Consider the following 27,085-nt stretch of genomic DNA (forward strand, 5'->3'; position numbering starts at 1 on the left):
CAGATGCAATTAAAGGATTTAAAACGGGGGAGTAATATGATTTGATTAACGCTTAAGACCACTCAGGCCACTATGTGATAATGTAACATGAAGGGAGAAAAACAGAAGCAGAGAAAGGAAATTAGGAGGTCACTGTATTGACCCATTTGCGAAATGATGATGGCATGGGCTATAATGAGTTAATGGAAAAAGTAAAAAGTGGTTGGTATCGGATTTTTTTTTTTTTTTTTGAGACAGGGTCTCACTCTGTCACCCAGGCTGTGGTGCAATCTTGGCTCACTGCAATCTCTGCCTCCCGGGTTCTAGCGATTCTCGTGCCTCAGCCTCCCGAGTAGCTGGGATTTCAGTTGCACGCCACCACACCCGGCTATCTTTTGTATTTTTGGTAGAGACAGGGTTTCACCAGGTTGGCCAGGCTGGTCTTGAACTCCAGATATCAGGTGATCCACCCACCTCAGCCTCCCAAAGTGCTGAAATTACAGGCATGAGCTATTGCGCCCAGCTGGTATTGGATATATTCTGAAGGTAGAACACATAGAAACAGCTGATGGACTAGGTGTAGACAAAGGAAAAAGAATTAAGAATTAACCTAAAAGGTTCAGGTTCTAAGCTTTTAGTCTGAATGGCTGGGTGAACAGGGGGATAATTTACAAAAACAGGATGTGTAGGGTGAACCAAGCATTCTATTTTGAAAATGTTACATTTGAGATATTTATCAGATATCCAAATGGAGTCGTCAAGCAGACAGTTGGATTAAGTATAGAGATGAACTGAGGCTAGAAACATCATGGGACTTGATGAAATCCCCCAGGAAGAGAGAGGAGGGCCAAGGGCTGAGTCCTTTTTCAATTAAGAGGAAGGGCCTATCTATTTAAGTTCTCATTAATTGGTATAAACAAAAAGTAAACAATAAGGGCAAGGTACTGCTACAGACTTAAAGCTTTAGTTTTTCTTCGGTAATCAAAGCATGCCTAAAATAAATATGCCAACATACAGTTATATAAACTGACATGTACAAGCTATGAATGATTAAAATGGAGACTATCTTGCCCCAGGGATCTAGGGCACCCTGGCTGGTGAAAGCTGAAAACCTTCCTCTCAATTGTGTGCTATTCAATGGGGTTACAATGAAGGTCCTACAGTTAATTAACTATAACTCCATCATTCCTGGGGAACAAATGCTTGTCTCTCTCAATTCCTCCTGCTTCCTTCCCTGTTTAGAATGTCTGACTTGGGGAGCTGTGCATTTAATCACTCCCATCTCTTGAATACAGCAAATACCCAGCTCTCCTTTACCTTCACTGAGAGCAATGCCTGGGATTCTGCACATACCAACTGCAGGGATCTACTGTAAAGACACAGGTCCTAGTGATTTTATTACAGAACTGTGAAAGAGATGAGATTATACTCTGTTTTTTTGGTGTTTGTATTACTTCTGTTTAGCGGAACACTGGCAGCAAAAACAAGTAAACAAAAGCAAACCTATAGCTTTCATTGTATAGGATAAGGAAATTGTACAAAAAGAACTCAAAATATAACTTACTAAAATGGCATTCAAAATCCAGCCTCCAGTGACTTACTGCTGTTGAATAAAGGTGACAATCTTTGGTGAAATCTAAAGAGCTATTGTGCATAGTGCTAGAAGTTATAACCACCTGCAGACATTTCTGCCGTTTCATTCAAGCAGCTCAGATTGGGAATTGGTGATGATGGAGAAAGAGCTCTTGGGTCAAATTACTACACTTTGGATTTTGATAGTTTAAGGATTTTAGTAGCCTTAAGAGTTCTAGACAGAGAAGACAGTTACGGATAAACCCCTTTGGATCCCATTTCTGAAAGATTCACTCCCTTACTGAAACACCTGACCAAGAATTAAGTTAGTCAGCCCTGGGTGTCTGCAGGTTCCACATGCTCAGATTCAACTGACTGTAGATTGAAAATATTCAGAAACAGCAACAACAACAGCACAATAAAAATACAAGTAAAGGACAGGTACAGTGACTCATGCCTGTACTTCCAGTGCTTTGGGAGGCTGAGGTAGGAGGATCGTTTGAAGCCAGGAGTTTGAGACCAGTCTGTGCAACATAGCAAGACCTGGTCTCTACAAAAAAATTTAAAAATGAGCCGAGTGGGTGGCACATGCCTATAGTCCTAGGCATGTGCCTATATACTCGTTGGCGGGGGGAAGGGGCAGGGCACTGAGGTGGGAGGATCCCTTAAACCCAGGAGTTTGAGGTTATATTGAGTTATGATCACACCACTGCACTCCAGCCTGGGCAACAGAGCAAGACCCCATCCCTAAAAAACAAAACGAAACAACAACAAAAAAAGAAGTTAAAAAAATATGGTATAACAACTTTACATAGCATTTATATTAGGTATTATGAGTAATCTAGAAACAATTTAAGTACACAGAGGCCATATGGTTATATATGTTATATGCAAACACTATGCCATTTTATGTAAAGTACTTGAACACCTGTGGATTTTGGTATCTGCAGGGGGTCTTAGAACCAATCCCCTGAGGACATTAAGGGATGACTGCATATTCTCTAGTTTTTTTCCCTAATCTTTCCCTTGATTAGTAATTGGCCAACTCCTGGGGTTTATGAAGACATGCACTTCACCCCACGTCCTAAATATGTGTAGCTATACTCCCAGAACCTCTCACAAGTGCCAGTGGGAGTCCTACAAATCCTGCCCTGAATTTCAGAGAGCAAAAGGTGAAGAAAAGGAACATATCCCAGAAAGCAATCACTTCAAAAGAGGAATTTACCAGAAAAGGAAGACAACTGGGGACTACAAACATACTTTCCCACAGTGGGAGGAAGGACATTCAAAGGCCAGAGAAGAAGATAATCTCATCCTGCCAGTTATGGTCCTACCTGTCCTGACTCCAGCATTCGGAGATTTTTTTTTTTTTTTTTTTTTTTGAGACAGAGTCTCACTGTTGTGTTCTTCACAAATATTTTCCCCTTTCCCCGTTTTTTTTGTTTTTTTGAAATGGAGTCTTGCTCTGTTGCCCAGGCTGGGGTGCAGTGGTGTGATCTCAGCTCACTGCAGCCTCTGCCTCCCAGGTTCAAACAATTCTTGTGTCTCAGCCTCCTGAGTAGCTGAGGTTACAGGCATGTGCCACCATGGCCAGCTAATTTTTGTATTTTTAGTAGAGACAGGGTTTCTTCATGTTGGCTAGGCTAGTCTCGAACTCCTGGCCTCAAGTAATCTGCCTGCCTCAGCCTCCCGAAGAGCTGGAATTACAAGTATAAGCCACTACACCTGGGCCCCCTTTTCCCTTTTTATAACTGCCCTTCTAACTATTCCTCAATCATCAATGTAGAGGCAATCTCAACTTGTTCCATCTCATTATCTCTCAGAGAGGGTCCTAATCTTTCCATCAATTAATTACATTGGATGCAGGATGATCCATCTCTTCAGGCACTTCCGATATTCCAGAATTTTTGCTCTATGATCAAATTTAAAGCAACATTTTGTTTTTCTATGTCGACTGGCAAAACAAAAACTTGAGGATCAAATGGGGCTCAATTTTTCATGATATTGTCTCATGTCAGGTAAGTACCTTCCATTCCTTGGTCAAGAAAATTCTGACATGTGAGTGGGTCCAGAACTATGAGGTGAGATTAATTACACCTTTATCTTTCAGCCTTACTTCTTAAGCCTGACATTAGAAATACTTTATTAAATATCAAGCAGGATCTACTGCCCCCCAAACAAAACAGAAATGTGGAATAAGAAAAAAAAAATGTCATTTTCTTACAGTAAACAACTAATCCACTACTAAAAACTACATCTTAGCAAATCCACATTTTAATAAATCAGATGCCATCTATTAACCAGCTACACTTTATAGTTGGTGGCATCTCTATCATTTATGATTTTCTATAGCAAATCAACTCAAATAAAATTCCTCAATATGCAAAGCTTTAAAGTGTGGCAAGAAAGAAGCCTGAGATTTTATTCCAATATTCTCTCATTTTGTGCAACAATATTAAAACCTTACTTCAGACAGTTCACCAGCTTTAAAGACCAATGATATGGGCCCAGCACGGTGGCTCACGCCTGTAATCCCAGCACTTTGGGAGGCAGAAGTGGGTGGATCACAAGGTCAGGAGATCAAGACCATCCTGGCTAACATGGTGAAACCCCGTCTCTACTAAAAATACAAAAAAATTAGCCAGGCATGGTGGCGGCCACCTATAGTCCCAGATATTTGGGAAGCTGAGGCAGGAGAATGGCGTGAACCTGGGAGGCGGAGCTTGCAGTGAGCCAAGATTGCGCCACTGTACTCCAGCTTGGGTGACAGAGCAAGACTCCATCTCAGAAAAAAAAAAACAAACCAAAAACCAATAATATGCCACAACAAAGTGCTCTATAAGGTCATGCCACATTAACAACATGGTATCATCTCTATTAGCTTTGAAGACAAAGTTTTTCAGGAATGCAGACAGCAAGAAATCTATGACTTAAAACAGGTTGGAATTGTTATCTGCCCTCTTTCTCAAGTTTTTCCCAGAGTTGCCTGTGAATATTAAATGTTACTTGAAATGAGAGCATAATATGTTTCTGTTTATTCATTAGGTAGTATACAAATATTTATTAAACCCTATCAAATCATGAAGAAATTGATCTATGTCCCTTTTTCCTGGTAGGAAGTCTCTAAACCCTTGGAATTTCCAAGTGCTAGGTGTCTTTATCCATGGTGGGTCTCTTGGACCATATCTAAGTTTATATTAACAAAGTGACTCATGTTGGGGCCCTATATAGTTGGTTTTTTCGATGTTTCATTCTTGTTGCCTAGGCTGGAGTGCAATGGTGCGATCTTGGCTCACTGCAACCTCTGCTTCCCAGGTTCAAGCGATTCTCCTGCCTCAGCCTCCCAAGTAGCTGGGATTATAGGCATGCACCACCACGTCTGGCTAATTTTTAGTAGAGACAGGGTTTCATCATGTTGGTCAGGCTGGTCTTGAACTCCTGACCTCAAGTGATCCACTTGCCTTGGCCTCCCAAAGTGCTGGGATTACAGGCACGAGCCACCGTGGCCAGCCCCTATATAGTTTTAGATGAAAGTTGGACATACGGGAAAGACCAACCACATGATCAGAAGATTGGGGCTTTCCAACTTCCCAACCTCCAGGGAAGGGAGGGAAAGCTTGAAGACTGAGCTCAATCACATGGCCAATGATTCAATCAACACCTAATTAATTACATCTCAATAAAACTCTGAATACTTGAAGCTTGGGTGAGCATCCCTCGGTGGTGACACACATCAATGTGCCAGGAGGGTGAAAGTCCTGAGGACACAGAAGCTTCACATTTAGTACCCTCTTAGACTTTCCCCTATGTGTCCTGATTTGTATTCTTTATAATAAAACTATAGCAAGCTTAGCACTTTCTGAGGGGGTAATGCAAACCTCTTAATTTGTAGCCAGTTGATTAGAAGTGCAGGTGGCTTGTGGATCCTGAGGCTTGTGGTTAGTGTCTGAAGTGAGGGCAATCTTGTGGGGAACCATGCTCTTAACCTATGAAGTCTGTGATAACTCTGGGTAGTTAGCATCGGAATTACATTGTAAGCAATCACCCAAAATGTGTCAGGCAATGAATCCAGACAGTTATACGTAACAGCCATGATTCCTGACAATATGGGGCTTACAACATAGAAGAGAAACAAGTAAACAAACACGATTAGAAATTGTGGTGATTAAAGATATTAAGGAGTATAATACATTTTAAGAAACAATGTAACACATTCCAACATGAGGATATTAGTAGGAAATCATTTATCATCAACTAAATCTGACCACTGGAACAGTTGCTTGCCAGAGGCAAAATAGCCATTTATGAATCTATGAATGATTGGGATTCACATCTTGGGAGCTGCAAAGGTATCTGAGGAGCTGCTGAATTGTACAAAATGAAGCAGTTTCCAGGGGTTTCTTTGGTCTGAAAATAGATGAGTGCTAAAAATGCAAAGATACTTGTAATCTCCTAATCAAAACCAACAACACCTCTTAGTAGTTGTTTTCATTATTTCCCCCCCTAACAATCTGTAGTAAGAAACTTTTGGTTCTTTCACCTAACAGGAACTTAGCAGTAACCAAATGAAATGCCAGACAGGTTTTTGAATTCGGACCTCTCTAGACATAGAATTTAGAATACCTATGGTAAGTCATCTGTGTTACGTTCTTTTCTGCTAGTTAATTTGCTGGTTTACTGAAATTAGCAAACAGGGCAAGGTATGTACCACTTAACAAGTGAAAGCCAAGGTGAAAAAACATTACCATGCATGCCGTGCTCCAAATGTCAGCAGGGGTATTATAGCCAGATCCAATTAGAACTTCCAAGGAACGATATTGCCTTGTTTGAATATCTTCAGTGAAATGTTTGTGCTGAGAAAATGAAGGAAACAATATTTTAAACTTCATTCTAAAAGGTAACAAGTCAATACTGCTTAATAATGGAGATGAAAATAAACTCTCTGAAGTTTTTCCCAAACCAAAGTTCTCACTTTGCTTATTTCTTAAACAGCATTTTTATGTTATTAGCTCCAACAATCCTTTGCCTTACACACAGCTACTCCAAATTACTTTTACAAACAAGTGAGCCTAAACTTAATATACACAGGTCTAGGAAACAACAACAGCTTTTTTCTTTTTAAAAATTGTTTTAGTAAAGATGGGGTCTCGCTATGTTACCCATGCTGGACTCAAACTCCTGGGCTCAAGTGATCCACCCACCTTGGCCTCCCAAAGTGCTGGGATTACAGGCGTGAGCTACCACACCAAGGAATCCAAACTCTTTAACCTTGCAATTTACTATACTTGTCTTTAATAAGTATCTTTCTGTGCCTTTATTGGGATGTTGATGTTCTACCTAGAGTATTTTTTGCTCTTTTGGTCAAATTTCATCTAGTACCCTTTGAAGCCCTGGTGTATACTAGTTTTCTACCTGAAGTTTTCTCTGAGTAATTTCCTCTTTTCACAAATACTGTTCCCTGTTTTTAAATTTCAATAGGATTAGAGAATTGTCTTCCACACTTTCCTATCACATTTGAATATTTGAATTTTGTTTCCTGTATATGACTCATACTAAACTTCTTTTTGTCCTTCATTATTCATTTATTTTTTATCATGGAAAATTTCAAATACATACAAAAGTAGAAAGAATCATGAACCCCATGCCATTTATTATACTAGTGTCACCTAGCAATTACCACTCATTGCCAGTCTATTTTCAACCGTATCCCAACCCTGCCACCACACCTACACCAGATTTTGAAGTACATACTAGACATTTTCTTTTCATTCATAAATATGGCTTTCTGAAAGATCATTCTTTTTAACTGTGACACTTTGTCACATAAAAAAAAAATTAAGATGCAAAACCAAAGAATCAGAGTTTCAATGTTGAAAGTGCACATCAAATCTTTAGTATAAGAGGTGAAAACAGGCTGAGTGAGGCATATCACTATGAAATTATCTTACAGACTTCCACTGGGGGAAAAGGTTTCATATAAAGATCAAGAATCAGAACGGCATCGGTCTTTAGTACCATCAAAACTGGAAACTAGAAAACAATGGAGCAACGACATTCTGAAAGAAAATGTTTTCTAACCTAGAATTCTCTACAAAGCCAACTGAGTGTGAAAGCAGAATAAAGACTATCAGATGTGCAAATCCCACCCTTCCCCCACCCAATCTCATACCCTTTCTCAGGAAACTATTGCTTGTTGCATGTACTCTACAAAAAAGATGACATAAACCAAGAAAGATAGGAGACACGGAAAACAGGGGACACATACATAGAGAAAACAATAAATCTCCAGGATGATGGTGAAGGGAAATCCCAAATGACGTAATGTAGCAGACCTACAGGGCAACCCAATCAGATCAATACAGATTAGAAGACTCCAGGTTCTAGGACACAGCGCTTTAGAAAGATAATAGTAGAAAGAACACTCAATGTATCTGTACATATTAAAGTGTATTTACAACACTGGGTAAAAGTATGGGATTGAATTAAGTGATCAACAGTACAAAGAAAACTAAGCAAATGAAACATGCTATGTAGAAAGGAAAAGGAACCATAATATATGCTCAGTTCAGCTGAGGATAGCCTTAGAGTCTCAATGATATAAACATGGAATGATCATGTAGCCAAAAATTAGATTACATTGGGGAAATGAGGAATTCGTGCTGTGGTGCTAGATAAGCCCCATTTTCCGGGAGGAAAAAAATAATATGTAACACTGAAAACAAAATTGGATTAATATAACCTGTTATTTATTAGTGATATAAAGGTAAATACTGTTAAGGGGAGTGAAAAACTGGTGAAAGAAGTAGGCAGATTTTTTAATAAAAGCTTATATAACTCACTGTCTCCCCCACTGTGTACATGCATGATTGATAAGCAAAAAAAGAAAAAAGAATAAAAAGCTTAGTACAGTGGTCCATCAGTGTACTTCAGGGATTAGTTTCAGAATCCCCCGAGTATAAAATCTGTGCATACTCAAGTTTCACAGTTGGCCCAGAACTCAAATATACAAAAAGCCAGCCCTCCATATATGTGCATTTCACATCCGTTGAATATTGTTTTCGATCCTTGTTTGGTTAAAAAAATCTGTGCATAAGTGGACTTGTGTAGTTCAAACCTATGTTGTTCAAAAGTTGACTGTATGTTTAATAATACAGCTCGTTAAAAATTATGTAAAATTCCATTACTGAATGCCAGATGCTGATGTGCTGAAGAGATCAAGAAGTGAGATCCAATCTGAATCCAATGGGGTGCAACACGCATGTATTGTTCACCACTGTGTCCTAATGTCTACATCAGAGTATGTGCCAGCATGTTTGCTGAATGAGTGAATGGCTGAAAAGAACGTAGTCATTTTTTTTTTTTTTTTTTTTGAGATGGAGTCTCGCTCTGTCACCCAGGCTGGAGTGCAGTGGTGCGATCTTGGCTCACTGCAAGCTCTGCCTCCTGGGTTCAGGCCATTCTCCTGCCTCTGCCTCCCAAGTAGGTGGGACTACAGGTGCCTGCCACAACGCCTGGCTAATATTTTTTTTTTTGTATTTTTAGTAGAGACGGGGTTTCACTGTGTTAGCTAGGATGGTCTTGATCTCCCGACCTCGTGATCTGCCTGCCTCGGCCTCCCAAAGTGCTGGGATTACAGGGGTGAGCCAAGAACGCAGTCATTTTAAACGCAGAGACACTGCTATGGTTTGAATGTTTGTCCCCTTTGAAACTAATATTGAAACTTAATGTCCAATGTTAACAGTACTAAGAGGTGAGACCTTTAAGCCTTTAAGAGGTGACTGGGTCATGAGGGGGTCTGCCTTCATGAATGGATTAATGGGTTATCACAGGGTGTGAATGAATTAACAGAGTAGGCTTGTTATAAAAGTTGAAGAGAGATTAATTCTGTTGTGATGTAAGTAACAGAAGACTCCACCGGAATAAAGTTGCCACACAGGTAAGAAAACACACATGAAGGTGTTCCAAACATAAAGGCACCGGAGCCTGAAACATGGTGTGGGCAGGAAATTGGCAAGCATTTGATGTTTGTACGGTGTGATACTTGTTAGAGTCAATACGTTTCTCCACAATTTACTTGCTAAAATATTTATTGAGTACCAACTCTGTACCAGGCACTGTTCTAAGTACTGAATATAGATACAGCGGTAAACCAGAAAAACTTTGTTGTGATATGATGTACATTCTAGTGAGAGGCTTATTAAGCAAATAAACATATAATATTAGATTGTGTTAAGTGTTGTGGAGAAAAAAAAAGTTACAGGGAGAAAGGAAGAGTGAGCAAATACCTGAGTGAATATGATAAAGGTATAAGTGTTTGGAGAGTGGCGGTTTGCTAATTACATTAGGTGTTCAGGGGAAGAGCTCCCTGATAAGTGACATCTGGGTAAGAACTTAAAGAAAATGAAGGAGTTGTATGTGAAGAGGATTCCAAGCAGAAGGAAGAGTAAGCTCTCTTTGCTTGGTGGTGTGTGGGCCATGGTAAGGACTTTGGTATTCATTCTGAAGGGAGCCACTGCAACGTTTAGCGAATATATGACTTGACTTACATTTAAAATGGCTGACTAGACACAGGTAGTATGTGCCTCATCCACAGAAAGGAACCAGAACAGTCAGAAGATACCCACATTTTGAACAGATTGTCCAGGAAGGAATGCTAAGATTCACCAGAGAAGTGATAGGAAGCACCAGAAGGAAAGGGTCTGAGGAAGCTGGCATGGGCATACAGTAAGAGAGAAATCCCCAGCATCCCACATTCTGAAAATGGGTTTTATGATCTTGGTTATGGGAGAAACCCTGAACCAACTAGGGCCTCGGGCCTGACATGCAGAACTGCCTAAAGATTGGACAGATGTTGCTCCAAACAGGGAACCCACAGAGAATCCCACAGGCATCTGAGTCTAAGCGGCTTCAGCTGGGTGCCATTTTGACAGCCTTGATACCAGGGATCTGCAGATGCAGCTGCTGTCACTCCACTGCTCTGAGGAGGAAGAGAGGAGGCTAGGCACTCTCATGCACTCCTGGGAGGGTCCCTATCACCCTGCCATGGGCTGCCGGTGAGACCAAGATGTGAGTGGACCACATTCCCCACAGCTTCTTCCCCATGCTGCTGGCCTAAGAGGGACCCTCCCCTCTCTGGTCCCAGGCATAAAGTGCTATTTTGAGAGTTTAATGCTAGGTTGCGCCTTGCCCTTTCGGGCTGACCTGGCTGCAGCTGCCACTTGGCTGAGGAGGGACAGGAAAACCAGGCTCTCCTATGCATACCTAAGACAACAGGCTTTTTTGAGACTGAGACTTGAGTGTACTGTAACTCCCCACAGTTTCTTGCCCATGCTGTTCATTTGAGAGGGAAACTACCCTCTCAGTCACAGGCCAACAGCTGGCACCACTTGGAGAGTTTAAAGCTAGGCTATGCGCTTGCCCTTGGGCGACACGGCTGCAACTGCCACCCAGCTGGGAGAGGAACAGCAGAGACCAAGCTTCTCTAAGCACACTTAGGAAAATACCCACTGCCCTGCTACCGGTGGCTGTAAAACTAGGGACTAGCCCCCTCCGACCCATCACAGCTAACAACAACAACAACAACAACAACAACAACAACAACAACAACAACAACAACAACAACAGACTGCTTGGGTCCCAGCGGGTTGCTCCACCACTCTAACTGCCATCCCCCACATTATACCAGCTGCCCAGGGGCCTGAGAACCTGCCCATATACCCAGTCAGAGACCCAAGAATCACGCCTCCAGGACCCACTAACACTGGAATCAACGCTCTGGGGCCTAAAAACAGGAACACTCAGCCCACTAATGCCACCATCAGTGTCCAAAGACTGGCTCAGCTGGCATCCAAGTCCCCAGCAAAACCTCACCACAACCTAAACTGTACCCTAAGCCACAGAGGAAATTGCAGATACCCCTGACCCTGTGTACTGCCAAAAAAGTTATACAAAAACCATACTACCAGAGGTATCCAAAATCAAAATCAAAAAGTATCTTACTTAACCAACAACATATATACAACTTCAGAAAAATATTCTCCCCTACAAAAGCAATTGCAAAAAAATTGGAACAAGTGACTACTGCAACAAACGTGCAGATATCAACGGAAGGACACAGAAAACATAAATAAACAAATATGACAGCACCAAAGGACCACAACAATTGTCCAGCAACAGATCCCAATAAAAAAGAATTCCTTGAAATGCCAAATAAATCAAAATACTGATTTTAAAGAAGCTCAATAAGATGCAAGAGAAATCTGAAAATCAATACTAGGAAATCAGAAAATCCATTCAAGAGATGAATGAGAAATTTACCAAGGTGACAGATATCTTAAAACAACAACAACAACAACAACAACAAAACAACAACAACAACAAACCCCAGAAATTCTAGAACTAAAAAATTCACTGAAGCAGGGCACAGTTGCTCACATCTGTAATCCTGGCACTTTTGGAGGCTAAGCTGCTTGAGCCCAGGAGTTTAAGACAAGCCTGGGCAACATAGTGAGACCTTGTCTCTACTAAAAAAAATTAGCTGGGTGTGTTGGCATGCACCTGGGGTCCCAGCTACTCAGGAGGCTGAGCCAGGAGGATCGCTTGAGCCCAGGAGATTGAAGCTGCAGTGAGTTGTGATCATACCACTGCATTCCAGCCTGGGTGACAGAGTGAGACAATGTTTCAAATAAATTAATAAATTAAATAAAAAATTTATTCTAGGAAATACAAAATACATTCGAAAGCCTCAATAATAGACTGGAACAAGTAGAAGAATCTGAGAACTTGAAGACAGGTCCTCTGAAATATTCTAGTCAGATAAATATAAGGAAATAAAAAAAATTAGCTGAGCCTGGTGGTGTGTGCCTGTAGTCTCAGTTACTCAGGAGGCTGGGGCAGGAGGACTGCTTGAGCCCAGGAGTTAAAGGTTGCAACAAGCCATGATGACACCACCTCATTTCTACCTGGGCAACAGAGACCCTGTTTCTTAAAAAAAAAAAAAATTAATTAATTAATTAATTAAATGAATGAATAAATAATTTTTTTTTCAGTTTAGAAAACCTCTTTAAGAAAATAGTAGATAAAAATTTCCCAAGTCTAACAAGAGAGTTAAGGTATCCAGATACAGGAGGCCCACTGATCCCCAGGCAAATACATGGGGAGGGGGAGGTAGAGGGGGAGGGGAGACTTTCCCACACAAAACAAAAGCTGAGGGATTTCAAAAAAAAGCTGAGGGATTTTATCAACACCAGACCTATCCTTACAAGAAATCTTAAAGAAGAGAGAAAATCTTTCTTCAATCAGAAAGAAAAACTCATTAATGAGCAATAAGTAATCACGTGAAGGTACAAAACTCACCAGTAATAGTAAGTACACAGAAAAACACAGAATATTATAACACCGTTAACTGTAGTGTGTAAACTACTCTTACCCTAAGTAGAAAGATCAACCAATCAAAAATAACTACAGCAACTTTTCAAGATATAGACAGTCAAAAATGCTGCTGGGAAAACTGGATACCCATATGCAGAAAAATGAAACTCAATCCCTATCTCTCATAATACATAAAAATCAAGTCAAAATAGATTAAAGACTGAAATCTAAGATCTCAAACTTTGAAACTACTACAAGAAAACATGTGGGAAAATCTCCAGTACACTGGTCTGGGCAAAAATTTTCTTGAGCAATACCTCACGAGCACAGGCAACCAAAACAAAAATGGACAAATGGGATCACATGAAGTTAAACAGCTTCTGCACAGCAAAGAAAACAATCAACAAAGTGAAGAGACAACCCACAGAATGGGAGAAAATATTTGCAAATTACCCATCTGATAGGGGATTAATAACCAGAATATATAAGGAGCTCAAGCAACTCTATAGGAAAAAAAAATCTAATAATCTGATCAAAAAATGGGCCAAAGATTTGAATAGACATTTCTCAAAAGAAGACATGCAAATGGCAAAGAGGCATATGAAAAGGTGCTCAACATCACTGACCATCAGAGAAAGGCAAATCAAAGCTACGAGAGCATCTCACCCCAGTTAAAATGGCTTATGTCCAAAAGATAGGCAGTAACAAATGCTGGCAAGGATGTGGAGAAAAGGGAACCCTCCTGCACTGATGATAGGAATATAAACTGGTTACAACCACCATGGAGAACCGTTTGGAGGTCCCTCAGAAAACTAGAGCTACCATATTATCCAGCAATCCCACTGCTGCGTATATAATCAAATGAAAGGAAATCTGTATATAAAAAAGATGTCTGCACTCCGATGTTTGTTGTAGCACTATTCACAATATTTAAGATTTGGAAGCAACCTAAGTGTCCATCAACAGATGAATAAAAAAAATGTGGTGCATATACACAATAAAGTGCTATTCAGCCATAAAAAAGAATGGGATCCTGTCATTTACAAAAACATGGATGGAACTGGAGATCATTATGTTAGATGAGATAAGCCAGGCACAGAAAGACAAATTTCACATGTTCTCATTTATTTGTGGGAGCTAAAAATCAAAACAATAGAACTCAAGGACACAGAGAGTAGAAGGATGGTTACCAGAGGCTGGGAAGGGTAGTGTGGGAGAAGTGGGGAGATAAGGATGATTAATGGGTATAAAAAAATTACTTACAAATAATAAGATCTACTCTTTCATAGCACAACAGGGTGACTATAGTGAATAATAATTATATATTTAAAAATAACTAGAAGAATATAATTGGATTGTCGTAACAAAAAAAGAACAAAAAAAGAACCTAAATAGCCAAAAGAATCCTAAGCAAAAAGAAAAAAGCTAGAGGCATTACACTGTCTGACTTAAAATTATACAAGGTTATAGCAACCAAAACAGCATGTATTAGTATTAAAATAGATACACAGATCAATGGAACAGAATAGAGAACCTAGAAATAAAGCCATATACTTAACAGCAAACTGATCTTTGAAAAGTCAACAAGCACATTCACTGGGAAAAAGACATCCTTTTCAATAAATGGTTCTAGGAAAACTGGACTGCCATATGCAGACGGATAAAAGATCCCTATCACTCACTGTATACAAAAATCAACCCAAGACCGATTAAAGACTTGAATATAAGACCTGAAACTCATGACTAAGACCTCAGGCAACAAAAATAAAAATAGACAAATGGGACTTAAACAAAAAAGCTTCTGCACAGCAAAAGAAATAATCAAGAGTCAACAGGCAACCTACAAAATGGGAGAAAAACATCTGCAAACTATATGACCCAACAGGGGACTAACATCTAGAATTTACAAGAAACTCAACTCAATTAAAACCCAAATAATCCCATTAAAAGGTAGACTAAGGACATGAATAGGGATTTTTCAAAAGAAGACAAATGGTCAACAAATAAATGAAAAAATGTCCACTATCACTAACCAGCAGAGAAATACAAATTAAAACCACAATGAGGTATCTTTCACCAATCAGAGTGGCTATTACTAAAAATACAAAAAAAAAAAAAATAACATGTTGGAGAGGATGTGGAGAAAAGGGACTTCTTACACACTCTTGGTGGGAATGAAAATCAGCACCATCTCTATAGAAAATAGTATGAATGGCCGGGTGCGGTGGCTCATGCCTCTAATCCCAGCACTTTGGGAGGCCGAGGTAGGCAGATCACAAGGTCAGGAGATCGAGACCATCCTGGCCAACATGGTGAAACCCTGTCTCTACTAAAAATACACAAAATTAGCCGGCTGTGGCGGCACGTGCCTGTAGTCCCAGCTACGCGGGAAGGGTGAGGCAGGAGAATTGCTTGAACCTGGGAGGCAGAGGCTGCAGTGAGCAGAGATCGCACCACTGCACTCCAGCCTGGGCAATAGAGAGACTCCATTTAAAAAAAAAAAAAAAGAAAGAAAAAGAAAGAAGGAAAATAGTATGAAAATTTCTCAAAGAACTAAAAATAAAACTACCACATGATCTAGCAGTTCCACTGCTGGGTATCTGCACAAAGGAAAATAAATCATATCAAAAATATACCTATACTTGTATGTTTATCACAGCACTATTCATAATAACAACTATGCAATCAACCCAAGTGTCTAGGAGTAGATAAAGAAAATGTGGTATGGAATGAACACAATACTATTCAGCCGTAAAAAAGAATGAAATCATGTGTTTTGCAGCAACATGGATGGAACTGGATGCCATTATCTTAATTGAAACAACTCAAAGAAAGGTAAATACCACATGTTCTCACTTATAAGTGGGAGCTACACAATGTGTACACATGGAGGCATAGTGTGGAACGATCGACAATGAAGACTCAGAAGGTGGGGTGAAAGGGTAGATGAAGGGATGTTACTTGGTGGTTACAATGTGCACTGTTCCAGTGATGGATCCATTGAAGGCCCTGACTTCACCACAATGCAATATATCAACCTAGCAAAACTGCACTTATACCTCATGAACATATACAAATTAAAAAAAAAAGTATCACTCTGATAGATGTGTTGCCAATAGTCTACGGGGACCAAGGGCAGCAGAAGGGAGAAAGTGAAGGAGCTATTGCAGTCACTACTGAAGTCATCCAGGGTGACCTGGACCAGATGATAGCGTAGTGGAGTAATTCTAATTACCTGGAAAGCTGCTCCACATTCTTATTAGTCAGTGCTAAGCTGGCTTTGTTTTTTCTAAAAGGTTATCACAATATTCTATAATCAATATGGGAAGTAAGATCCTTCTGAGGTCTGAACCATGTCCCATTTAAAAGCATATGGCTCTTTGAGTACTGTCATTTATGTGTGAATCATTCTATTATAGATTTTAAAAAGATGTCCATTAAAAATAACCTTGATCAGGTATGGTGGCTCACGCCTGTAGTCCCAACACTTTGGGAGGCCGAGACGGGCAGATCACTTGAGGTCCGGAGTTTGAGGCTGGCCTGGCCAACATGGTGAAACCCCTCCTCTACTAAAAATACAAAATTTAGCCAGGGCATGCTGGCGCAGCTACTTGGGAGGCTGAGGCAGGAGAATCACCTGAATCTGGGAGGCAGAGGTTCCAGTGAGCTGAGATTGCGTTACTGCACTCCAGCCTGGGTGACAGAGCAAGATTCTGTCTCAAACAAAAAAACCTTAAAACACTTTATTAGATACACAGTAAAAAACAACAGTATAAATAATTTGCCAATTAAAATGAGATTCCACTATTTAGCCTGAAGATCATACAATAAAATACTTTTCTGAGTTGTTAAAGGTAGAATAACTGATGTATCTTTTCTTTTCTTTTTTTTTGAGATGGGAGTTTCACTCTTGCTGCCCAGGCTGGAGTGCAATGGCGTGATCTCGGCTCACCGAAACCGCTGCCTCCCAGGTTCAAGTGATTCTCCTGCCTCAGCCTCCCAAGTAGCTGGTATTACAGGCATGCGCCAACACACCTGGCTAATTTTTTTGTATTTTTAGTAGAGATGGGATTTCTCCATGTGGTCAGGCTGGTCTCGAACTCCTGACCTCAGGTGATCTCACGTGATCCGCCAGCCTCCGCCTCCCAAAGTGCTGGGATTACAGGCATGAGCCACCGTGCCTGGCTAACTGAAGTATCTTTTCTAGAGTGTAATATGACACTATACATAAAAAAACATATAATTATTTCTAATTACATCATTATGAATAATTAAAAATAAGTTAAATGACACTATACATCATAAAGCCCTTTTAAAAGTCACAGAACTTCTGACTTAGCAATTCTATGTCTAGGATATGTCCTAAGAAAAACTATACAAAGATTTGCATGCAGAGTCTCATCACAAACAGCTGTCAAAAATATGTAGATTAAAGTGTACTAGGGAAACAATGTAATGAACTGAATTGTATTTAAATTTTTGGCTGACAAAGCAAAGTGTCCAAAATATGTTAAGTGAATTAAAAGGAGGTTACAATTTATAAGTTAGTCATCAACTTTGAAAATGGGAGTAAGGGAGTATGAACATAGGCACTGAGTGTCTGAAAGTTAATAATGATATATATATAAAAAACAAGATTGGCCAGGAGTTGACATTACTGAATCTGGGTGATGGGTATCTGGAGTGGGGTGGGGTAACAGAAGGACTTTTCATGATCACGATTACCATTCTACTTTCGTAAGTATATTTAAACTTTTCCATAGTAAAAGGTTTTTTTAAATGTAAAAAAATATTCACTGAAGTGTTGTATTAATCTGGGTACAGAATTACGGATGTTTTGCATAACTAAGTCCAAATTCTCATTCATCCTCCCAGTCACTTCAAAACACCATTGAGACAAGTTTAACTTACCACCCAACAAGCATTTCCAAGGTCAGCAATCTTCACCTTGAGCTTTTCTGCATTTTTTGGCTCAAGGGGATTAACAAGAAAATTTCCAGCCGTGGATTTTCCTACAGACAACAGGCATCATCAATAAGACTGTTCAATGAACAGAGAAATACTCAATGAGTAATAAAGCTCTCCAAGGTAAGAGTAATACAGTCAGCAATACCCAAGTGACAACTTACATTTTCTGAGACAAAAAGAGCACAGCAACGCCTTGAGTTTCCAGAATTAAAAACCTCTGCCCTCACAGCAACAAATGAAGTGCTGTGTACTCAGTACATGATGGATAAAGTTAGCTACAGATTACAATTTAAACGTAACTTAGACACACCTGTTGTAAAGCTATAGTTACAAAAACAATCATACTTTTAGTCTAGAAATCTGTGAGTGTGTTGTGCAGGGAAGGAGTGTTGAGGAAGTATAGCTGCATAGGTACCTTTGTTGTCCAGTGGTCCGTTATGTTCTTGCTCTTGTTCATCTTCACAGGGTATCTCTGCCCGAATGCTTTCTTGAAGTTGGCTAATGTGTTGTTCACTGAATGACTGACCTACAGTTGAGGAAGACTGGCACACCATGGTGTCTGACACCTCAGATGTTATAGGTGTACAAGAGTCTGTTTCTTGAGATGTGCTGCTGTCTCCATTTTGGGAGCTTAGGAAACTAGATTCCTGATTCAAATTTTGGACATCACAGTCATTAGCATTATGTAGATCCTCTTTATGTCTCAATGTTTCATTATTACTGTTCTGAGTATAATTAATGACTTCAATCACTCCATTGCAATTAATTTCTGCTGCACCACCCTCTGTATCACGTTCCATAAGCGTTTGATCCTGGCCAATAGTACTTGACTCTTCTAAGGAACAAACGAACAAAAAAAGATATATGCATATGTGTGTGAGTGAAAGAACAGAAACATTTCTCACAAGATTAAAACATTTTCTAGAACTTATACTGAGTGACATAAAAACATGACTAAACATCTAAAACCTATTTCCGGAAGGGCCAAGATCTTACTTTTACCCAATTGTTAAATGAAATCTATGTTCCATTTCCTGAGAAAAGTTACAAATTACATTTAAATATTACCTGCCTAACATTTATGACAAGATCCATATTCTTATAAAGATACCCCCAGAGATGTGTTGTATGTATGAAACCACTGTATTATATAGCAATGATAAATTAACGTTAAAGTGTGTTGTAAAGTAATTTTCGTGATGTTCTATTTATACCAAGTTTTTCTTGGGTCATTTTATTAGGTGGGTTCTCTTTCAAGGGTCTTTCAACAGGACTCTCTGATTCTTCTTGCTTGTTTGGTCTTTTTTGCCCAGGGCCCGACTCTTTCTCCATTTCCTCAATTTCCTGCATTCGCTTCTCTAGTAATTCTGCCTGGCGCTTCTGCTTCTTCTTCAATTTCTTCTTCTTATTCTTTGACATTTTGTCAGCCTGGGCGGAGATTACAAACAGATAAAGCCTTCAGGTGGCTAATTAATTACCCCCAGTTGGAGATAGTTGTTAACTTTAATTACTTCCTAATTAAATTTCACAAATCTTTCCCTAACATAGCACTTAAGTCTTTCATTAAATTAAAAGATGCGGGATACTCTTATAAACCCAAATAAAAACAGAATAAATAACAAAGTGTGGTCTTCTGAGCAGTCCGTGGGGTTGGTTTACATTCAGACAAACTCGAATTTTTTAGAGGCCTCACCAGTACAAATGTGATGAAGGTGCATGGGAATTTACTGGAGAAAATTATAGAAGCGCAGGAATTTTTTTTCCTTTTGGTTCTCAAACTTGAAACAAACTGTTACCATCCACAACAGAAGAACCCATGCCCATAGTCCATAGATCAAAATTAAATATAGAAACACCTTATACTTACTGGTTTAGGCTGGGGAGCAGTACTGACTGAAAAGAAAAGAAAACCAAGTAAGAATTCTGGCATTCATCAGGCAATATAAACTAAGGCTCAGATAAAACACTCTACCAGAATGAAAAGTCTTTCTTATGTAGTCTACATTGCAGAGAAAACTACTGTTTTTAAATGACTTAAGTAGAAGCCATATTATTATCATTTTTAAAAAAAATAATGAATAGAAATTGCCAAACTTAAAAAAAAGGGATAAATAAAATTCTTCCTCCCCAGGTAGCATCAATAAGTGCAAAGAACCAAGTTCCCATTTCTGGTTTCCATGACTAAAGTTGCTAAAAATCACCTATTTTCCATTCCCATGCACTGCTTAAAATAGAAAGGGACAAGCAACAACCTCTTCACCTCAAATGCTACCCAGAATCTGTCAGTTTTAAAAGGGGAGTCTAGGTGACATCAAGAGCTATAGTAATTTGCTCTACAGCATGTCATGGATAACAGTGTAGCTTAGCTGGAAGGTAGGATCTTCAGTCTTCCTCTTTTTAAAATATTTGTATAATAACTGTGGTTAAGAAAAAACACATAATAAAAATTTATACTCTAGATAAGTGTACATTCAGTGGTTTTAACACTATTCACACTGTTGTATAACAGGATCTGTAGAATGTTTTCATCTTGTAAAACAGAAACTACATCCATTTAACAACCAACTCCCCATTTCCCCCTTCTTTAGTCTTCCTTTTTAAACAAGTGTATAATACTTCAACTTGAGGATCAAGCAAGTTCCTAAAAAATGACACACTACTAAAACTAAAATCTGTATCTCAAAAGAAAAAAAATCATAAAGCAGCCTTTATTTATTTATTTAATTTTATGTCTTAGACAGGGTCTCACTTTGTTGCCTATGCTCGAGTGCAGTGGCACTATCACAACTCGTGGCAGCCTTGACTTCCTAGGCTCAAGCAATCATCCTGCCCCAGCCTCCTGAGTAAATGGACTACAGGCACGCATCACCATGCCTGGCTAATTTTTTAAATTTTTGTAGAGACAGGGTCTTACTGTGTTGCCTAGGCTGGTCTCAAACTTCTGGGCCCAAATCATCCACCCACCTCAGCCTCCCAAAGTGTTGGGTTACAGGCATGAGCCACTGTGCCTGGTCCCGCAATTTATTTGGTATATAATATTGTGTGGCACACTACTAACTGCTTTACCATTTAATCCCAATAATTCGCAGTTGAGGGAAAATAAAGTAAAATAACTCAGCTAAGGTTTCTCAGTCTAGGATGAAGCCCAAATTCAAACCAAGTCTGTCTACTCCAGTGTTTAAACCCAAACTATTAATAGCAATGTTATCTTGTCCCTCTATAGACTACCAGTCCTATAAATGAGCATGTGTGATCACAGTAAGAGGTAAACACTTCAAAAATCATCAAATCATAAGAAAAAATATTTTTAAACAATACACACCAGCTTTTATAACATACAACACAAAGACACAATATCTAGTTTTCTCCTTCCCCTATGGAAGTAACAGTGAGAATGTCTCTTGGAAGCTGATAATGTTTCTTAAATATGTTATTGTTGAAATGGATTGAGTGGTGTTTAATTCCCTGGTAACAGAATAAAAATAGAAATTTCTTTTTAACTTCTAATGATAGCGAAGTCCCTAAAAGAAAACATACCTGCAGATCCGGAAGGCGGAGGAGCTCCAGATCGCTGCCATTCTGTTGCTTCTGCAGCCAGCCTCCGAATGTACTGCTCATTCACTGACAATAAGATGTTCTCTGGTTTAATGTCAGTGTGGATGATACGGCACTTGGTATGTAAATAATCAAGACCCTGTAACACCTGAATGGAAATAGAGTGGCAGACTTGCAAACACAAAATACAGGCTTTCTGGAGAAGTAAGAGATTATAACATGACATTTAAAAAAAAAAAAAAAGATATGATAGCATTTTCTATAGAGAATAAAAGCACCTTTTAAAAAAGCACAAATAAACTTTCTCAGAAAGATTAAACTATGAAAAAGGCAAGAAATTATTTACAATAAAAAATTCTTCAGTGTTTCACAAAGCTGATTCTATTTGGAGATATTCTTCAACTATGTACAATGCAAAGACTGAGAATAAACATTCAACACACACACACCCTCTAAGTGTTGTAACGTAGGTGCTGACAGAGATTTAGATATCTTTAATTCAAATTTCCTCACTGAGGAAGAATTGAGGTCTCTTGTTGCCCAGTTTGGAGCTCTTTCCAGGACATATAATCCAAACAAATTTTTGCACCTTGAAGTATTAATATTTTCCTGATGGTAAAATTCTATACTGTATATTGAAGGCTCTTTAGAAAATTAGAAAATGCCTATGAATCATGCTGTATAAAGAGATTGCAATAATCTGACATAGCAATTATCTATTCATGTAAAATTACTATTTGCAACCAGAACCTCTGGATAAGGGCTCCAATGTTCCCAAGCCAGGAACCTCACCTTCCCTTTCTAATTATTATAGGAGGCAAACCTGGGGGAAAATGGTTATACTAAAACATTTAAAAAGAGAATAAGCACAATAAATTCTAAAGGTTGAATGAAATATTTAATTTTAGCAATTAACTTTTTTTTTTTTTTGAGATGTAGTCTTGCTCTGTCGCCCAGGCTGGAGCGCGGTGGCGCGATCTCAGCTCACTGCAACCTCCGCCTCCCGGGTTCAAGCGATTCTCCTGCCTCAGCCTGCCGAGTAGCTGGGATTATAGGCGCTTACCACCACACCCGGCTAATTTTTGTATTTTTAGTAGAGACGGGGTTTCGCACTGTTGGCCAGGCTGGTCTCGAGCTCCTGACCTCAGGTGATCTGCCCGCCTCAGCCTCCCAAAGTGCTGGGATTACAGGCGTGAGCCACCGCGCCCAGCCAATAACTTACTTTTTAAAATAAAAATTCTTTTTTTTTTTTTTTTTGAGACGGAGTCTCGCTCTGTCGCCCAGGCTGGAGTGCAGTGGTGCGATCTCGGCTCACCGCAAGCTCCGCCTCCTGGGTTCACGCCATTCTCCTGCCTCAGCCTCCCAAGTAGCTTGGGACTACAGGCGCCTGCCAAGACACCCGGCTAACTTTTTGTATTTTGAGTAGAGAGGAGGTTTCACCATGTTAGCCAGGATGGTCTTGATCTCCTGACCTCGTGATCTGCCCACCTCGGCCTCCCAAAGTGCTGGGATTACAGAAATGAGCCACCACACCCGGCCTTAAAACAAAAATTCTATTGGAAAAAATAAAGTCCTGACACTTCAAGAATATTAAAAAATCACTACATAGTCAAGACTAAGATACTTGCTGATTCAAGATACATACTTGCTGAATAATTTTTTTGACACAAGGCAGTGGAAGCCCCTGATAATTGGATTTGATGATCCACTTGAGCAGATGATGCCCCAAAACTTCAAATACCATGCAGATATCTAGGAATTCATTAAGGAGGGAAAAAACGGCACAAAAGAAGAACACGGCAAGACAAGCTGTGAATTCCACCCTATTAAATGTTATGTATTATTTTCTTTCAGTATAAAAAGTTACAGAGCTTGAATGAATAAATATGTAGCTGTCAATATTCTAAAATTTCAAAGTCTAATGCTATAGTCAATGAAAGCATCCATGAAACATTAAATTGTGGGCGGTTGGCTTATCAATATTATTATGTACATTAAAATACTCAATGGTAAAAGAAAAAGTGAAACCTACATATGCAAATAGTGAAAGAAAGCAGTAGGCTCAAGCCTCAAGCTGTTGATTAGCTTCAGGTAAATTAGTTTCTTCCCTAATATCAAAATTGGTGTCCAGGGTAAAAATTCCCACTCTCACAGCTTCAAAGCAAGGAAAAACAAATTATTCCTTAACTATAGAAGAGATGAATGTACAAGAAAGACTTAAACCTCAAAAACGTAAATGCCAACATTTTTTTAAAATAGGAAACTTGCTTAATGCTCTGTATTTTACAAAACTAATCTTGATTCCAGTGCCACCATGTGTTGTCCTTATGTATGAACAACCTGATGACAGACACCACACAGCAGGAATACTCTGAGTCTAAAATTGTGCAGGGCACTACAGAGATTTTAGTAGTATCTTGATGTCTTCCACCCCCACTGGCTTCTACATGCAAGTTAAGACATACATATATAGTAACGGTCTAGTGCTCAGACTTTAACATTCTCCATTAAAGGAAAGCCTGAGCTCCTTGGAAAAATGGCCAAATCCAAGGCAGGAAAAATACAAGGTAAACTTGGAACACCTTGCTGTTCTAACAAATAAGAGAACCTGTCAGGAAGAAACAGGAACCATCTTGAAAAGGATGTCACCAGCCAACATGGAGACTTCTTTTTTTTTTTTTTTGAGACGGAGTCTTGGCTCTGTTGCCCAGGCTGGAGTGCAGTGGCACTATCTCAGCTCACTGCAACCTCTGCCTCTCGGCACTAAAGGTGTGCACCACCATGCTGGGCTAATTTTTGTATTTTTAGTACAGATAGGGTTTCACCATATTGGCCAGGCTGGTCTTGAACTCCTGACCTCGTGATCTACCCGCCTCGGCCTCCCAAAGTGCTGGGATTACAAGCGTGAGCCACTGCGCCCGGCCAGACCATTATAAAGAATAAAATTATGAGTTAATATATGAATTAAAAACAGAACAAGTCCACACTGATCTGAAAGTAAGTGTGGAGGCAGGAGGAAGAGAAACATCTTCTTTAGAGAAGAAAGCCAAATAATAAATACATAAGGGATTACAGAAATAGAAAATCACCATTTTTACAATCACTATAGTATACTATTACTGATTCAGGTAAGAATCAGTGAATACTAAAACAACTATGTGAAAGACTGTTGGGAAAAAGGATTGTCACAGTGTCAAAATATCATTCCACAGATTGCTTATTAATTACAAAAAGAACAAAGTACCTTTACAACTGGGAAATCTGGAAGGCACTGCCTTAACCAAGTGATCAAACTTACTACCACCAATGATAAGCACAAATTCACATCATGTGCCTTCTAATGCAATATACCGAGAAGACTAAAACATAATCCATGTAGTATGCTTGACAAACACGGTTAACCTGAATTTTATCATGAGGAAACAATCAAACAAATCCAAACTAAGGTGGCATAAAACAACTAGCCTGGATTCTTAAATTAAAAAAAAAAAAAGGCAATGTCATAAATGTTCCAAACTACATAAGATTAAAAGCACATGACAACCACAAACACAGATCAAAATTACAATAAGATAGCATCTCAAACTAATAAATGACTAAAATAAAAAAACTAAACATCACCAAATGTAGGTGAGGTTGTGGAACAATTAGAACTCTTGTATTATGCTAGTAGAAGTCTAAAATGGTACAAGCGCTTTGGAAAACTGCTTGGCAAATTCTTAAATATAAAACCTATGACGGGTCGGGCATGGTGGCTCATGCCTGTAATCCTAGCACTTTGGGAGGCCGAGACAGATGGATCCCTTGAGCCCAGGAGTTCAAGACCAGCCTGGGCAACAAGGTGAAACCCTGTCTCTACAAGAAAAATCCAAAAATTAGCCAAGTGTGGTGGCGTGTGCCTGTAGTCCCAGCTACTTAGGAGGCTGAGGTGAGAGGATCACCTGAGCCCAGGAGGTCAAGGCTGCAGTGAGCAGAGATCATGCCACGGCACTCCAGCCTGAGTGACACAGTGACACCCCGTGTCGCAAAAACAAAACAAAAAAACAAACAAAAAAACCCCAGCACCTATCAAGTTTTCTGCTTTAGCCAAGATGGAGTAACAGGGACTGGACTTATCTTATTGAAAAAACAATACTCAAACAGACCAAATACAAAAACAACAGAAGACTCTGGACATCAGACAACAAGTACAGTGATCCCTGAAAAAAGGAAACAAGAGTGGAACCCTGGGATTGCCCCATCTTACTGCCTTAAGGCTTTCCAGGTAGACTCCACAAGTTGAATCAATGGGAGCTGAGAGTCTGGAGAGACCAAGGCAGCTATAATTCACTGAAAAAGGTACCAGAGAGAGGAGAGCTGCAGAAAGAGAGAAATTTGGAGATTTGCAGAGGGGGCCCGCCCCTTCAAGGATTCAGCAAAGCACATGTGTGTGAGGAAACTAGCAGAGGCAGAGAAGAAAAAACATCTTAAAGGATTATAGAGAACAATGCCCAGCATTCGCATAGGGCTTGGAACAGTGCCTGTTCCCAGCAAAGAGACTAGAAAAATTTAGTCACAGGGTATTGGGTAGGATATATTTGGGAAGGTCTTGCCTCAGTAGAGGGAATGATTAGATCTGGACTGAGCAATGCTTTGGATCCATCTAACAAATCATAAAAGTAAAATCTAAAAGGATAAAACACTTTCCAAGTAACATCACACCATCCCAGAACAAGGCTCAAGAAGATTTATAGAAATACAAAACATCCAGCAGCCAACAAGGTAAAACTTACAATGTGATTACCAGGTAGTAAAACATATCCAAAATTAAAATAATCGATCATGTGAAACTGACTTAGAACCATCACAGATGTTAGAATTAGACAAGGACAATAAATGGTTATTATAGTTGCATTCCATATGTTCAAAAAATTAAGTAGAGACATGAAAAGTACTTTTTAGAAGATTGAAAATGGGCCGGGTGCAGTGGTTCATGGCTGTAATCCCAGCACTTTGGGAGGCCGAAGTGGGCGGATCACGAGGTCAGGAGTTTGAGACCAGCCTGACCAATATGGTGAAACTCCATCTCTACTAAAAATACAAAAAAACTAGCCAGGCATGGTGGCGCGTGCCTGTAGTCCCAGCTACTTAGGAGGCTAAGGCAGGAGAATCACTTGAACCCAGGAGGCGGAGGTTGCAGTGAGCCGAGACTGCACCACTGCACTCCATCCTGGGCAATAGAGGGAGACTCCGTCTCAAAAAAAAAAGACTTGAAAAAGAACTTCCAGAGACAAAAAGTGCAATGTGAGAGATGAAAACACACTGGATGGAATAAATGGCAGATTAGATTTCGTAGAATAAAAAGATTAGTGAATTTGATGGCACAGCAACAGAATTAGTCCAAAATAAAACAATTTGGAAAAATAATCCCTTTGGGGGCAACTCAAATAGTGACCCCCAAAAAGGGAAGACAGGAAGGAGGTGAAAGTATGTGCTTTTTGCAATGAATCAACAAATCATAAAGGTAAAGATTCACCCAGTAGCAAAGCATACCCCTAAGTGCTTAGATTCTGGATGTCATTTCCCACTGAATGGAATTAGGGCTTCTTAGAGAAAAACTGATTCTAGATTTAAGACAGGAAATTCACAAGGTGAGCCTGCA

At 39.6% G+C, this 27,085-nt stretch overlaps 1 protein-coding gene across 4 annotated transcripts in view; it reads right to left on the reverse strand.

Annotated features, from left to right (window-relative positions):
• Positions 1–27,085, reverse strand: part of SRPK1 (SRSF protein kinase 1) — a 90,586-nt gene that overhangs the window by 18,166 nt on the left and 45,335 nt on the right. For all 4 annotated transcript variants that reach the window (XM_019029652.4, XM_019029651.4, XM_019029650.4 and 1 more), the window contains 7 exons: positions 23,090–23,196; positions 21,427–21,592; positions 19,757–19,782; positions 19,104–19,317; positions 18,305–18,724; positions 17,833–17,933; positions 6,297–6,404 (listed from right to left, as the gene is read on the reverse strand). In XM_019029652.4, the coding sequence (XP_018885197.2) occupies positions 6,297–6,404; positions 17,833–17,933; positions 18,305–18,724; positions 19,104–19,317; positions 19,757–19,782; positions 21,427–21,592; positions 23,090–23,196 (1,142 nt within the window). The remainder of the gene's footprint in view (positions 1–6,296; positions 6,405–17,832; positions 17,934–18,304; positions 18,725–19,103; positions 19,318–19,756; positions 19,783–21,426; positions 21,593–23,089; positions 23,197–27,085) is intronic.

The sequence above is a fragment of the Gorilla gorilla genome, chromosome 5 (assembly GCF_029281585.2).
Source record: "Gorilla gorilla gorilla isolate KB3781 chromosome 5, NHGRI_mGorGor1-v2.1_pri, whole genome shotgun sequence".
Classification (NCBI taxonomy): domain Eukaryota; kingdom Metazoa; phylum Chordata; class Mammalia; order Primates; family Hominidae; genus Gorilla; species Gorilla gorilla.